The sequence below is a fragment of the Clupea harengus genome, chromosome 23, assembly GCF_900700415.2.
Source record: "Clupea harengus chromosome 23, Ch_v2.0.2, whole genome shotgun sequence".
In the NCBI taxonomy this organism is placed as follows: Eukaryota; Metazoa; Chordata; class Actinopteri; order Clupeiformes; family Clupeidae; genus Clupea; species Clupea harengus.
The window spans coordinates 7,730,355-7,744,505 of NC_045174.1; the positions used below are offsets into that span (position 1 = coordinate 7,730,355).

The following is a 14,151-nucleotide window of genomic DNA, read 5'->3' on the forward strand; positions in this document are numbered from 1 at the left end:
GGGTAAACAGGCGGGGGTAAACAGGCAGGGGTACACAGGAGGGGTAAGTGCCTTTGAAACTCACTCTGCTGGGATCTCCCTCGCCACACTGTGTGATGAACTCAAACACGTCCTGCTGGCTGGGCCTGAAGCCACATGCGCCGGAGCCCTGGCTGCCAATGAGGATGGCGCCCCCTACTGTCTGCTGCAGGGTCTACAGACAGAGAGGGGTGAGCACACAGCAGGGGGGGGGAGTATGACCAGAGGTGGCCCATATAGCCTGCCATCTTCACTACTATGATTAGATCTCAATTCCATTTTTAAAAGATAAACAAAGTACAAGGAATGATTGCGTATCATGTATGATTGTATCAAGTATAAAAAACAAACTATGCTAATGTCGATCGGTTGGAAACAAAGTACCTAGTGAATACGTAAATTAGACTTGAACACTAGCCAGTTGTGTAAGTTACTCTCTATCCAGCTCGTGTGATTATGATTTTATGACTTGCCTCGGAGTGCTTGACCAGGAACTCCAGGAAGCTTCCCTGGGCGAGTCGGAGGAAGGCTTTGACCTTGAAGTGCTCGGCCATCTTCTTCTCCAGGTTGGACAGGTAACCGAGGGTGGGCACACCACACAGCCTGGCCACACACTCCTGGAAGTACTGCTTCACTGCAGCTGAGGCGCCAAGAGGGAATCAGGGGAAAAGGGGGGAAAAAAGCATTAAAGATGCATTGTGGGGGAAAGGGTGGTTGTGGGCAAATTCTGAACATGTGAAACATTAAAATGGACATTGGATCAACACTGTGATGATCATCAGGACACAACCAAATGAGGAGAAAATTATGAATTAAGGTTCCTCAACCTACATTGACAATCAATTTATATGTATGTGACAATTTACATGTATGTATTATATTGTGACTACTGGACTGTGGGTCTCACTCACTTTCAGAGGGAGCCATGATGGAGATGCTGTCATCCTCCTCGTCCTCCTCTTTCTTCTTCTTCTTCTTCATGTCGTTCTTCCGGGATGTCTCACCGGCTGGTAGGTCATTAGGGGCCTCCAGAGATCCGCAGCAGATGGCCAGCTGGAACAGGCTCTTGGCCAGTCGGTCGTCCTTCACGGAGGACAGGAAGGTCTGCACACGCTGTGAACGCCAAGGAATCGGAAAACAGCAGCAACTCGTCTCAGTTAATGACAAAAGTTCTTTGCCCGGTTTCCAGAAGTTGCCCATATCCATTCCTTTGTATCTTCCACAACATGCTGAGACTAAATATAAACGTGTGATCCCCAGAAAGGAGGGACTTTCACTGAATGAATATATTTGCAATAACTACTGGGTACTGCTTACTGCAATGCTGTGAACTTTTAATCAAACTCTTTATTAGACACTATATGGCTAGTGTATCAGGAATGTCAATTGCGAGCTTTACAATTCTTGTTTGATTCATAAAAATATAAATATAGCTACATCATGCACGGAACATAGCCGGCCCGAATTAAAGTGAATAAAAAAAAGACACATTAAGCATTTACTTAATCCCTGAAAAACTGTCACAGGGGTGAGGTGGGGGTTTTGGGGGGGGTAAAAAATAAATCAAGTGATGTAAGCAAAGCAGACGCGCCTCGATTACAGCTGGGATTAGAAGATTACGAGGCCTGGCATCATATTAACGAGCCCCGGGAACCAAATACTTTATGAAACCTGCTTGACAGAGAGGAGACGATAGCCTTAATGGTGTTAAGCTAAGGCAAATTATCGGGGAGGCTTTCAAGCTCAAACGCGGCGTGAAATGAACGGGCTCTGGTGGTGACACTTTGGCAGGGATAAAGAGGGGCTTAGTGTCACCCAGGCGGACGCCCCACAGCCGGCTCCCAGACAGCAAGTGCACCGCCAATGGGCCAACGGACGCTAAAACTTCCCAAAACTGAGAGGGAAGAGGGAACCTTAAATAGGTGAGTGTCTAGGGAAAGTGTTTCCGTGGGATTGGATGTCCTGCGACTCAGCATTATAAACTAGTAGAGAAGCCTGGTGGGCTGAGGATGAGCTGCATCACGCAGTTTTACAAGACAACACTATGATTCTGACTATGAGTCATTGGAATAGTTTGCTCTAGTATGTTGTATTTAAGTGTGTTCCGTATCTGGTAGTACATTTTGCCATCTCACAAAAATACACCACTGCTACTTTTGAAGAAGGGCAAGTCAGTGCAGCAGAGGGTTTAAAGCTTGCACAGTGCATTTAGGGCCAGTGCCTGTAGGGCATGGGGGATCATCTATAACGAGACTGTATCGTAAATAACGCAGCTTGCAACAAGATCATTTCAAAATACTGGTGATCAGATCTGGTCTCAAGCATCCTGATGTGCAATTGTGTTTAACTCTTCCAAACATCAGCCAAAATCTCCCCCCTTGTTTCCCTCGGTTGGCGTGTGCACCTTGATCATGGTGGCGCTGAAGATGCCCTCAGCGTTGGTGAAGACCAACATCACGGCCTCGGCGGCGCTCATGCCGGCGTACTTCTTCCTCAGCTCGCGGCTGCCGAACGAGGAGGAGGAGAAAAACTGGGCGGATCCTTCCGCCGGTTCCATCAAGCTATTTTTGATCTTCCAGAGCTTTTCCTGCACCTCCTGCTCCAGCTCGAGCCGCACCTGGTCTCTGGCCTTGTCCATGAGATTGTACATGGCTTGGGTCGCCTTCGTCAAGGTCTAGGAGGGAAGCCAGATCACAAATGTTACGGTTGGATTGAAATGTGGTCATATTAACACTGTGACAATTTCATTCAAAAGCTAAAATCAACCTTACCGAAATGGGCAGCCCAAGGCCCTGAATGCGAATGCCCAGCGCGTAAGGGGAGTCACAGTTGTACTGATCAGCGAGGTGTTTCATGAACTCGGCGAGGTCCACCTTGACGCCTTTGCATTTTTTTCGGAATGCTTGGAGACTCTTTAAAAAAAAAAAAAAAAAAAAAAAAAAGAGTTAAAAGACATAAACATTGTTAATGAAAATTCAAGTGATCTCAACTGGTTACACGCTGAATGACATTTTTGTTTCAAAACGAGTACTAGAAGTTTAGCGCACAGTGTAAAGACTTCAGGGATGTCACCAGTTACCATAACACACTGACCCTCAAAATGTCCACCGTCTCGATGCGATGTATGTCCTCATCCTTGGTGTTGGCGTCCACTTTGAACATCTTGTGAATGAGCGGGTTCTTGCACAGGGGGCCGAGGTTGAGCTCATCGAAACGCTTCTTGTTCTGCAGGCCAGCCAGGGCTTGGCCCAGCTCGTACAGCGTGCACACAGCAGATACGGCGTGCATGGACTATGTTCAAAAACACAAAACGGTGATATTCAACAGATCGTGCAAATCATGGTTATGCCGTGACGGTGTTTACCAGCAGTTTAAACCAGCTGTAAGTCGTACGCATACTGCAAAAAGACAGACAAACCACTTAATTTCACAAGACTTGAATCCATGAATATGAACAGGGAAATACTTTTGAAAATATATTTATTTTATCATTTTGTCTTAAACAACTTATTCACATGAAAACATCTTTAAAACTGAGGACAATGTCTATCGTTTAACTCTGAGGACAATGTCTATCGAGACAAACAGCCACTATAGCCCCTCTGTCTTACCTCAATGAACATGTTGATCTCTTTGATGGCCCGCAGCAGGTTGTTCACAGCCGGTAAGTCGCGGTGATAAATCCTCATGGACTGCAGGGAGTCGATTTGCAGGTACTCGCACACCTGACACACAACCTGGTCAAAGACAAATAAACATCTTACTTACAGGATTTGGTTTTGGTTTTTGGGAATTTGGTGAAACTCGGGTTGCGACAAGAAGGGGCTGCACCAGAAGCCTTCCTGTAAACTCCTGCAGCTAGTGGAAACAGCACCACTTGGGAAATGTCTTTGATTGATACCTGGTTTCAAGAAAGGTGTGTTTTGGATAAAAGCATCTGTTATATGATTTAATGCTACATAGTAGATGTCTTAATTCTGATTATGGTTTGTTAATTAGTTGTCTTTTTGGAAATGTTTCACAGTTTTAAATAAAGTTTTAGCAAACCCATTATATCCGAATTTTTGGAAATCAGGATTAAATTGTCCCCCTCCAGTTTCTCAGCAGTCTCACCCTCTCGACAGTCACCAGCTCTCCTCTGGCGGCGAGGGACCTGATGACATCTTCGGCCAGGCTGTCCACGTCGCTGGGGCTCACGATCTTCCTCGAGCGACGCTCTCTGCTGCCACCGCCGCCCTCGAAGGCCTCCAGGGCCTCGGCGGCGCGCACGTTGGCACCGTGCCGCTCCCTCAGCTGGGCGTGGTAGGCATCGTGGAACGTCACCGAGCTCTCCCGTTCCCGATCCGGGGTTGACGTTGTCCGCTGCCGCCGGCGCTCCTCAGCCTTGGACGGTGTCGCTGCCCCCAGTGGGGGGAAGTCGCTGCTGGCCAGGCCGTCCGGCGGAGAGGCCTCTTTGGGCTGGACCAGCGGTGGCTCGTCCCTCGCTTGGCTCATGGAGCGCGCCCCGGCCCAGGCCACCGGGCTCCCCTTCCTGCTTCCCTCTGGCGTTGCTGGAAGAAACATGTATTATTAATAACCATTAAATAAATTAAATAGTTATGACCAGGTATAATTTGACCATACAGAATGTCACTCAGATTGACGATGTTTTTTTGTAATAAATAAGCATAATTCAAATGACGTCAATGACACAACAAAATATAGAATCTACATAATATACATAATCTCAGCTTTAGTACAGCCAAGATTTTTTTCAGTATATTGTTTGAAAGAAAAACAAGCTAAATTAATATTCATCTATTTTAAAATAAATCCCTAGACATAACTTAAACCTTAAGACATTCACTGGTGGAAATCTGGCCCAATTTCTATTAAGATTACCAAAAAAGCTCAGTGATTCTGGTTCCCCATTGGCTTCCTTTGGCTTTGAGGTGGCTGCCGGCGGTGTTTTTTGCGTCAAGCGGTCATAAAGCGGCACGTACAAACTCATGGGCAGGGGTGTGCCAAAATGGAGGAAGTAGCTGTTCTGCAGCTGAACAATGGACGTGGCCGCCACAGGGTAGTGTCTCACCACCTCCCCAACCTTCTCCAGCAGCTGCTCCTCCTGGGTCAGTTCGGTGGGCGGTGGGTCGGGGCTCTCGCCGAATCTCGTGTGTATCGCCGGTTTGGGGTCTTTACCTGGCGGTGCTGCGGACGCGGCTGGAGCTGCGGGGGTGGTCGCGTGTCGGTTAATCCTGTGGGAGCGGTGGAAAACGACCTCGTCCTCCACGACCAGCTCTGCCATGGAGCCCAAGAACTTTGGCATGCTGGTGAATCCGAGCGTGCTCAGAGTCAAGTTCCGTTTGTACTTCTGGTTGTAGGACACTGCCAGTTTTTTAACTGGGATGCCTTCTGGGTGTTGCCTTACCAGTTCTATTACTTCCTGTTGACCTGCGGCCATGTCTGCAAAAGGATCAAATCTTTAAAGGTCATCTCTGGGATACATTTTGTGACAAAAAAGGATTTAGGAGGGTGCCATGAAGTCACAAAAACACATGAAGTTAAGCTATATCGCACACAATGCTAGGGTACACATTACAGACATGTAACTAACTACATTCCTATAGCTGTACACAACTATAATGATAGCTAGTTTGCCTCGCAAGTCAAATAAAACAACCACAATACCCAGGAGGCTGTATTCACATAAAGTAAATACCCACGAGGTAAAAAGCCTGTATATTATTATATCTGACCAGTCTGATCAATATGTAAGGTTAAAAACATAATACACATAAACACATCATAAACAAATGCAATATAATGATGGAAATTCGCCTTGACTTACCACAAATTGCAACTCTCACTGCCAGGTACGGTAAACAGTAAACTACACTGAGCAACTTGAACTGGCTCTGTCTGTGTTTACCCTTCCTTTTAAAACCTTGTCTCTGGCAATACACCACTGAGAGCTTTGACGTCAGTTGCTCTCAAGAAATGAAAGTGAAACTAGTTCTGAACAGTCACCCGTGTGCCACGCTGGTCGGTCAAAGAACACAGAGGACATGAAGGTACCTCATTCACTCTCCTTTTCCTGTCAGATATTTTCAACAATCCTGCTGATTTCCTCTCACCACAGTTCAGGTTCTACTCTACATCCTGTGAAATCAAGTCTCTGGCTTCAGGGCCTAGTATTGAGTCAAAATGTGATTTATGTAACTCTCTCCGTGGTGACTTGTTCTAACATACCCTAGATTTCATAAGTGCAGCGGTCACTAGGCAACAGGGGAAAGCAAAACCGAGAGTTAGGGTGATTGCAGGACATTGCTGTAAGTTTCCCTTTCCAGCACCCTCTGCTGACAGCAGCAGCTGTTGCCAAGGAAGTCATGTGACTGTGACTTTAGAACACAGAGAGGAGAGGAGGGTACAGATATCTGTAAGATTAACATAGGCTGAAGAAAAACAGCAAAAAACAGATGGTCAAATAGCCAAGAAGACAAAAATCAGTTGTATGCCATTGTACACAACTTCTCATAAGGAAGATAATCACTTGAGTCAAATCTCTTTGTTTTTTATTTTGTTTCTGTTCTCAGTATCAGACTTATTGAGACATCAAAATGATTCAGGGTTTCTTTGGGGGGGGGGGGGGGGGGGACTTTTCTAGCCTTTAAATAGACATAACAGTACCATAATGAAAGTACCATAATGACTTGGTAGAATTGTACACATTAGAAACAGGCTGCAACTTGCCTGAGTTTCCTAACTGAATGAACAAGAACATATATGCAAGACTGCAGCTGCACAGAGACAATCCCTTTTTGCAGTAGCCAGGTTAGGAGGCAGCTGGAGAGACTGCGCCAGAACATGGCTGCATGTCCGGGTGGTCTTAGCCCCTGGGTCCTAAAGGCCTGTTCACACCAGCCATGTGGGATTCTACAGCACCTCTTCAACTTTAGCCTGAGTCAGGAAAAGGTTCAGGTGGTGTGGAAGACGTCCAGCCTTGTACCAGTACCAAATAAAGCCATCTCCATCTGCCCTAAATGACTATAGACAAAATGTGCCCTGACTTGCCCCATTATGAAAGTCGTGGAGATACCGTGTTTGACTCATCTCAGACCCCACCTCTATGGACCCTATCGGCCTGCCCCTGAGGTTGGAGACGAAGATTCCATAATTTACCTGCCGCACCGAGCGCACTCTCACCTGGACAAAGACAGCAGACAGCACTGTGAGGACCATGTTCTCAGATTTCCCCAGGGCCTTTAACATAATCCAGCCTACGCTGCTACAAGAGAAGCTCCTCCTGGATCATCGACTACCTGACAGACAGCCGACAGTTTGTGCGGCTGAAGGGTTGCGTGTCCAAACAGGTGATTAGCAGCACTGCAGGGGACTGTACTCTCCCCTTTCCTCTCCACCCTGTACACCCTGTACTCCACCCTGTACACAGACTTCCAGTACATCTCAAGTCATCTGCAGACATTTTCCGATGACTCATGGGGTGTGTTAGCAGTGGTCAGGAGACTGTGTACAGGGAACTGGTGGACTGCTTTGTGGCGTGGTGTGGGGACAACCTCTCCTCTTGAATGTCACCAAGGACTAAGGAGATGGTCACTGATTTTAGGAGAACCAAGAATAAGTTGAACACCATTTCCATCGTGGGATAAGAGGGTGAGGTGGTGAAGGGAGGGATACAAATACCTTTGCAACACACTGGACAGGAAATGCAACACTGAGGCTGTCTACAGGAAAGCACAGAGCAGACTCTACTTCTTGAGGAAGCTTAGGTTCTTTAATGTGTGTGGCAAGATGTTGCACATCTTTTACCAGTCTGTGGTTGGGACAGCAGCATCTGAGCCACTGACACTAAGAAGAACTGACTGATGAAGAAGGCTGGTTCTGTACAGGGACTACCCTGAAGTCTTTGGAGTTGGTTGTGGAGAGAGGGATGTTGCGCAAACTGCTTAACAAAATGGACACAACTTCACATCCCCTCCATAGCCTACTGGTCAGACAACAGAGTGTCTTCAGTAAGATGATCCTTCAGCTTCGCTGAAATAAGGACCATTACGAGAAGTCATTCCTGCCCACGGCAGTCACCCTGTGTAATAATGCACTCTGTGTGTGATATTTGCAGTCAAATTCTATGGTTGATTCTATTCATTTTTGATCTAGCACTGTAGTGTATGTGTATATTGTACTGTATATTGTGCGTTTCTCTTACCTACTGCATTGTGTGTTATTTTGTCATTTATGTCTGTCGTTGTGATTGTGTGAATTGCTATTGCATCAGAACAATTTCACTTTGGGGATGATCAATAAAAAACCCTATCTATCTATAGTAAATTATATTTTGGTGTGCAAATGTTTAGGCTAAATCAATTAATGAGAAGCTTGATCTTTCCAGGAAACATGTACTTCATAGCACAATAATGACTGGGAAGAAATGATAATCAGTCTAAAATGCCCAATGCTCAGATCACCCAGTGTAACATAACATCAAAATGGCCACCAAAACGAGTGAGCATTTGCTTGCCATTATGATCAGATGATCGTTCCACTGTGTGACTGTGTGCGTGTGGCGCATGTCCCGTCCTACCTTGACAAGAGGAAGGATTCTGCAGATGATGGACTCCTGTTGCAATTTTGATGACATTTCTGTCTCCAATCCTCTCAACACACACTTCATCCCCTAAAGCAGTGATGAGATCCTGAAATCCCACCAAGCCATACTTTGCAAGGACGAGCTGCTGGCCGTAGTGACGCTTGTAAGTACTGACGAATTTGGCGATGTTCACTCCTTCAGGAATCCCGCAAAGCATATCCAATACATTCTCTTTAAGTTTCTGCAGGGAGGGACCTGTTGAGATAAACCACAGCTTGTCAGAAAACATGTCCGCTGAGTTTCGACCTACTAATTATGTTTTTTTTATACAATCAGTTTTGTTTCATAAATATACTGACAATACAACAGATTCATATTCATATTGCATTCATAGATAAGCCTGTCACCCTGTGAGGCAAAATGGACTCAGACTGGGATCAAAGTAAAAACCTCTAGTTTCTTTCTCACTTGTTTGTGCTGTAGGAGTGGGCACTTGTCCCCCAGTCAATGGGCTAGCCGCACTGGAAGATGACATTGTGCGTGGGCTCCTTGAAGTCCTTGGAGAAAAACCTCTAGTCTGTCTGTCCGCCATGGTCTTCAAGAACAGGTCAGTGGTTTTTCAATGGCCAGAAAAGAGGGTAAAAGATGCCCTTTGCAACATCGGCCTTCTGGTTGGGGGGTCATGGGGATATAGTTTGCATTCGGTCACCATCCTACCATCAAGCAGGGTAAGAGAGTGGTTAGATTCAAATATGCACAGTAACATGCATAATAATACGTGCTCATAATCATAATTTGGATTTCTGCTCTAACGTGTACAATAACGTGTCTAACCGCACATCATCATAGCAATGGAGAGTGCATGGGTAGTTTGATTACACAAATTGCATTTAAGTTAGGATTTTTTTTACACTGAAAGGCCTCATCACTTACATGCGGTATTCAGCATTTCACCGTGTCTCAAATCATATCTAATGGGTTATTTTTATGTAAATGTGTCTTCGTGTTAGCTTAGCTAACGTTAGGCACACATTTACTCCTTGTCAAAAGCAACGAAACTTTTTACACCAAGCCTTCGCCTGGGAAATCTTTGTTGCGTGGCCATATGAAGAATTAAAATTTTAGAGCAATTAAGTTAAGCAATACACTGCGCAAGTCTTAAGCATTCCTCCATTTATTTTGGTTGGAGGCAGCTTTCAATTTTCAGCGAAACTAATCTCTTTGAAATTGCGGATTATATAATGTACACAGTACGATTTAAAGTAATGCCAGCCAACATAGCTAGACAGCTATCCTTCCTGCGTCAGTCTTGAGGAGAGAAAAGTGGGTTAACATTTTGCTATCTAGCTAGGAGTTTCATCTAAGCTAATCATTAGCTTGCAGGAGGTTATTGAGGAGTTTGAGCCTATATTTGAGCTATACTGTTTAAGACAGCAAATGGTTGCATATTCACATTACAGTATCAAAAAAAGGTGCGTTAATAAAGGAATACCTCAACCAGAAATATTGGCGGGCATTGCCAGACAGCCTTTCATTGCACGGCTGATGTTTTGCAAGTCTGCTGAAGTCAAATCCCCTCCTTCATATACAAAACAATGGTAGCTCTGGTGTTTTGACTGGCAAACCGTTCAATTTTGCATTAGTTGTCGCCATCTTGCGGAATGGAGTGTCTCAGCGGCATCGGAGGCCAAGTCGGCCAAAGATTCACACTAAAGACAGACACCCTCTCTGGTTTTAGCTAGCTGGTCTTGTAGACCACAGCCTACCGACAATCATACCAGTGGTTTGTATGTAATTAGTTTTTTATGTGGGTGCTGTACTATGTTTAACCTGCGAAAAGCAGGTGATTCATGTTTGACAAATTGCAAGGTTTGAATGATAGTAGGCCCACCAAAAGGAACACATTTACTTTAAGAAAAGAGAAACATTTGAAAAAAAAAATAGAAGACAGAAATTGTACAGCAGGCTAATTTCTTTACCAGAACATGACAATGATGTAGACCTAAATTGAACAAACTTGTGTCAATATTTGCTCTGACCTTTACTTTTCAGAAGACACTGTTCCCAGAGCTATGGAATGTTGAAACAGCAGTGGTAAGCACCATAGACATATATACATTCATGTATATATGTCTATGGTAAGCACCGCCATTCCACCTCTCTGGAAGAAAGTCTTTGTATTTTCCTTATCACTAATTACTCCACCAGGAAGCAGACCACTGATATTAAATACTACCACAGACAACATATTGTTTTAAAACTTTACTTTTGCATTTGGTACAATACAGTTATAACAAGTGCATAACAGTTATAAAAGGCTTTTAAAGGAAGCTGAAATGACAAGCATAAGAATAATTCTTCTTTTCCTGATTAATTTGGTCATGAAAGGCACAGGAATGATGAGGACGGATAAACTGTATTAGAAGAAGTGACATACATTGTCCTCCTAAAGCCCCTCCTCAAAGCTGCCATGTCTCAAATCATCAAAGCAAAATGAGACACTCATATAGATTATGGGACGACTACCATAAGTATGGCAGATTTAGTCCCAAAAAAATTTGAACTTCACATCTTTCATTTTCTCCTTATAAACAGTATCAAAATGATCTGATTGGGTTGCAGTCAGCGTATTCTTCCAGTCTCCAGCAGTGCCTGGAAAAAACATCACACACAAACATGCTTTTTTCTCTTTTTACTCAATATTGCCTTTTGCACCTTAAAGATGGCACCACTGTCCTTACCTTTCCTCAAAAACTCTGACTTCGTTTGGTCAAAGAACTCCGTTGACACCATGGAATAGTTGGACATCTTGTTTTTTTTCATGTTTTTGAATACACAGTGATCAGCTATCTTTTCAATGATGTCTTGGCTCAGAGATTTCCCCATAAAACAGGAGAGTTTACGGACAGACTCCTTGAGATCCTGTTTCAAATCAAGACAAAAGGGACAATGCACGCCAAAAGAACTTATTTACCTGTACGTAAAACAAGAATCCCTTGCCATGTCAAAATTCAGGAATAGTGTGTAATGCCACTGTAACTGTACTGTAAATGTAACTACCACACATATCAACTTACCATTATCATTTCTTCATAAAAGAGGTATAAAATATGTTCCTGGTCTTTGGCATGTATCCATCCATTCACATGGTCAAACCAGGACCCAAACATTACTGTGTAGGGGGAAATGGTTCAGTATCTGTATTTAATACCCCTTGGAGTTTTTTGTAAGGGTATGTTTAGATTTGATTTAAATAAAAAAATGTTTTACTACATTCCTTTTACTCTCATGTTATTATTGCTGAGGTCTTCTAGAATATAATCATACATGCCACTTTTGTCTAAATGTTTTTAGTTAGGGAAAATATACAAAAACATCAAGGCATGTCAGACTACCTAAAACAGGCTCGGACTCAGTAGTACTGCAGTAAAATTTCTAATGAAGGTGCCTTTGTTTTTAACCTTGGACTTTGAAGCTACAGCTATTGGCTTGGCCTGATTTAATAAATGAGTGGCTTGGCATGGGTAAGATTTACATAAAAGTCCCACACCTTTTCCATTTAGGAACGTATCCAAGAACTCGTCCACTGTTCCTGGATTCACCAAGAAGGAAGCCATCCCATAATAATGGAAAGAGGAGGTGAAGACATCCTTTGGGTGTCGCAGGACATACAAGACCTGAAGGGATACACATTTAGAAACACAACCAAGCCATTAATGCATTCATGCAAAATGTATAGGAGTAATACATCCTAATGTATAGGATTCTCTTAGCAACTATACCTTTGTCTGAAGGTGCATTCAAGCATTAATGCATTACGGCTAGGATTAATTCATCTTAATGTACAGGATATTCTTAGCATTTACTACTCTGTACTTCACTTACTTTCCCTGTAAGTGAATTAATAATATTATATATATATAGGGTGCTCTTAGCACCATACTTTAGGCTTGACTTTGAAGAAGGAGTCTGGCATCATGTGGTAGTGGTAGTGAGTTGCAAAAATCCGAGGAGAGGGTCTCTCGTCCAGATTCAGGACGTTCGCTCTGTGCTCCTCCAGCCATGGCACTCTGTCCCAGTTTGGAATGGTCTCTACCGGGGTGAGGTCCCCCTCGCTCTGGATCAGGGGAACGATCTCCTGCATCCATGTCGTACCTGTGCAAGCATAAATGGAAGTATGTTTCAGGCTAGATACAGGCTCCTAAAATAAGCTTCAGTTTTTCCAACCATGAAAATGATTTTTTTTAATGCTAGGGGATTGTGCGTTATTGAAAGCTTCTGATTCGTGCTCCTGGAATGAACCTTGTAACTCTCTTTTTCTCCCTCTCTCTCTGCTATACCACAGCAGACTTGTTCCCTGTGTAAATATAGGGACTGAGAAATTACTGAGAAACCGTGTTGTAAAGCACCTGGAAATAGTGGAGCAATCTTGAGCCTCAAATGGAGTAGATCTGCAGCTTTTTTTATGCATTTGTTTTTGTGGCATAAACATATCATAAGTGAACTAATAGCTAATTCTCTTATATATATATATAGACCTAGAACATGAAAATAGGAGCACCACTTCTGCAAAATCACAAAAGCATAAGGCTGAGTAATGTAATGTAATTTTATCATGACTGATGTCTTGTTTTGAACTGAAACCTGTTTTCAACCAATTCATATAAGGGGCCGTAGACTGGACATGCCAGTCTATCAACATCGGCATTCATGATAGCATGCCCAAACGAGGGAATGGTTTGCCTGGTAGATCACGTACTTCTTACACTGTCTCTTCCATTTTTAAGGCTGACGCTAATATTTTGCAACAAAGTTATGAAGACACAGATCTTTACATAGTACCGATGAGAACACTATTTTCAAATGCCCACAACGGTACGTTACGATTAAGTTAGCATGCACTTAGAGTTGCCTGCTTCTTTAGACGACTAAAACACAAGGTTCAAATGATATGGGGCTTTGACATAACCCACCTGATTTTGGATAGGTGACGATTAAAATGTCATCCTGGCGAAAGTTGAACTCCTCGTAGTACTTCAGGCCCTCAGGAGTGTGAAGAACTTTGGGGACATAAACTCCCTTGTACATCGAGTACAACTCAGCTTCGGTCATGATTTTGCACAAAGTTACTTGTAACTGCGCTGTTCACACAAGCCTTATCAGAAGTGGACTTCATAGCCCACAGCGTTGGCGGCGAGATTGTGAGTACGCGTGCGCACGGAGGACATTCCTCACATAATTCACGTGTGACATGGCCTTTTGGACAGCTACTAGCTTGCCTGGCCCTCCTCGCCATAAACTTGACAAACCTGACTAAAATAATCACACATTAAAAACTATGTCTCATGCATTTCAAGTTATACCTCTTCGAACAAAACCAGTCCATATTCTCAAATAGCATTTTTTTGTATCTCTTGGATACGTCAGTACCTCAGTATGCATTTATGTTTGCATGACGCCTTTAGGCCTCCTCTTGGGTCTACATAGCATCTCCATCTCCATTTGTTGATGCTTCCATTTCAGAGTAATTCTTCTGTAAGAAGGAATGG

General features: G+C 43.8%; 2 protein-coding genes across 5 annotated transcripts in view; both read right to left on the reverse strand.

Moving 5' to 3' along the window:
* Positions 1 to 10,205, reverse strand: part of wu:fj29h11 (protein NO VEIN) — a 47,192-nt gene extending 36,987 nt beyond the window's left edge. For 3 of the 4 annotated variants that reach the window (XM_031560622.1, XM_031560621.1, XM_031560619.1), the window contains exons 1-12: positions 10,095 to 10,205; positions 9,071 to 9,315; positions 8,597 to 8,857; positions 4,900 to 5,460; positions 4,132 to 4,568; positions 3,630 to 3,755; positions 3,112 to 3,309; positions 2,790 to 2,930; positions 2,423 to 2,692; positions 930 to 1,131; positions 492 to 658; positions 65 to 193 (exon numbers count right to left, since the gene is read on the reverse strand). In XM_031560622.1, coding sequence (XP_031416482.1) covers positions 65 to 193; positions 492 to 658; positions 930 to 1,131; positions 2,423 to 2,692; positions 2,790 to 2,930; positions 3,112 to 3,309; positions 3,630 to 3,755; positions 4,132 to 4,568; positions 4,900 to 5,460; positions 8,597 to 8,857; positions 9,071 to 9,194 — 2,616 coding nt within the window. In that variant the 5' untranslated portion in view covers positions 9,195 to 9,315; positions 10,095 to 10,205. Of the gene's footprint in view, positions 1 to 64; positions 194 to 491; positions 659 to 929; positions 1,132 to 2,422; positions 2,693 to 2,789; positions 2,931 to 3,111; positions 3,310 to 3,629; positions 3,756 to 4,131; positions 4,569 to 4,899; positions 5,461 to 5,845; positions 6,637 to 8,596; positions 8,858 to 9,070; positions 9,316 to 10,094 lie in introns of those variants that run through there. The other variant, XM_031560623.1, reaches the window with a different exon arrangement.
* A 644-nt stretch (positions 10,206 to 10,849) lies between these two features.
* Positions 10,850 to 13,817, reverse strand: sult2st2 (sulfotransferase family 2, cytosolic sulfotransferase 2). Its single transcript, XM_012814565.3, has 6 exons — positions 13,576 to 13,817; positions 12,546 to 12,757; positions 12,153 to 12,279; positions 11,680 to 11,774; positions 11,344 to 11,524; positions 10,850 to 11,254 (listed from the first exon to the last, which is right to left on the reverse strand). Exons 1-6 carry the CDS (start codon positions 13,712 to 13,714, stop codon positions 11,145 to 11,147), a joined length of 864 nt encoding a protein of 287 aa, XP_012670019.1. The 5' UTR covers positions 13,715 to 13,817; the 3' UTR covers positions 10,850 to 11,144.
* Positions 13,818 to 14,151: the final 334 nt, after the last annotated feature.

Excerpts from the sequence above, each read along its gene's own strand:
- sult2st2 (XM_012814565.3), bottom strand. The coding sequence starts at position 13,714 with ATGACCGAAGCTGAGTTGTACTCGATGTACAAGGGAGTTTATGTCCCC. Across the intron at positions 12,280-12,545 it reads TCTTCAAAGTCAAGCCTAAA|GTCTTGTATGTCCTGCGACA; the intron begins GTATGGTGCTAA and ends GTATCCCTTCAG. Across the intron at positions 11,775-12,152 it reads TACGTTCCTAAATGGAAAAG|TAATGTTTGGGTCCTGGTTT; the intron begins GTGTGGGACTTT and ends CCCCCTACACAG.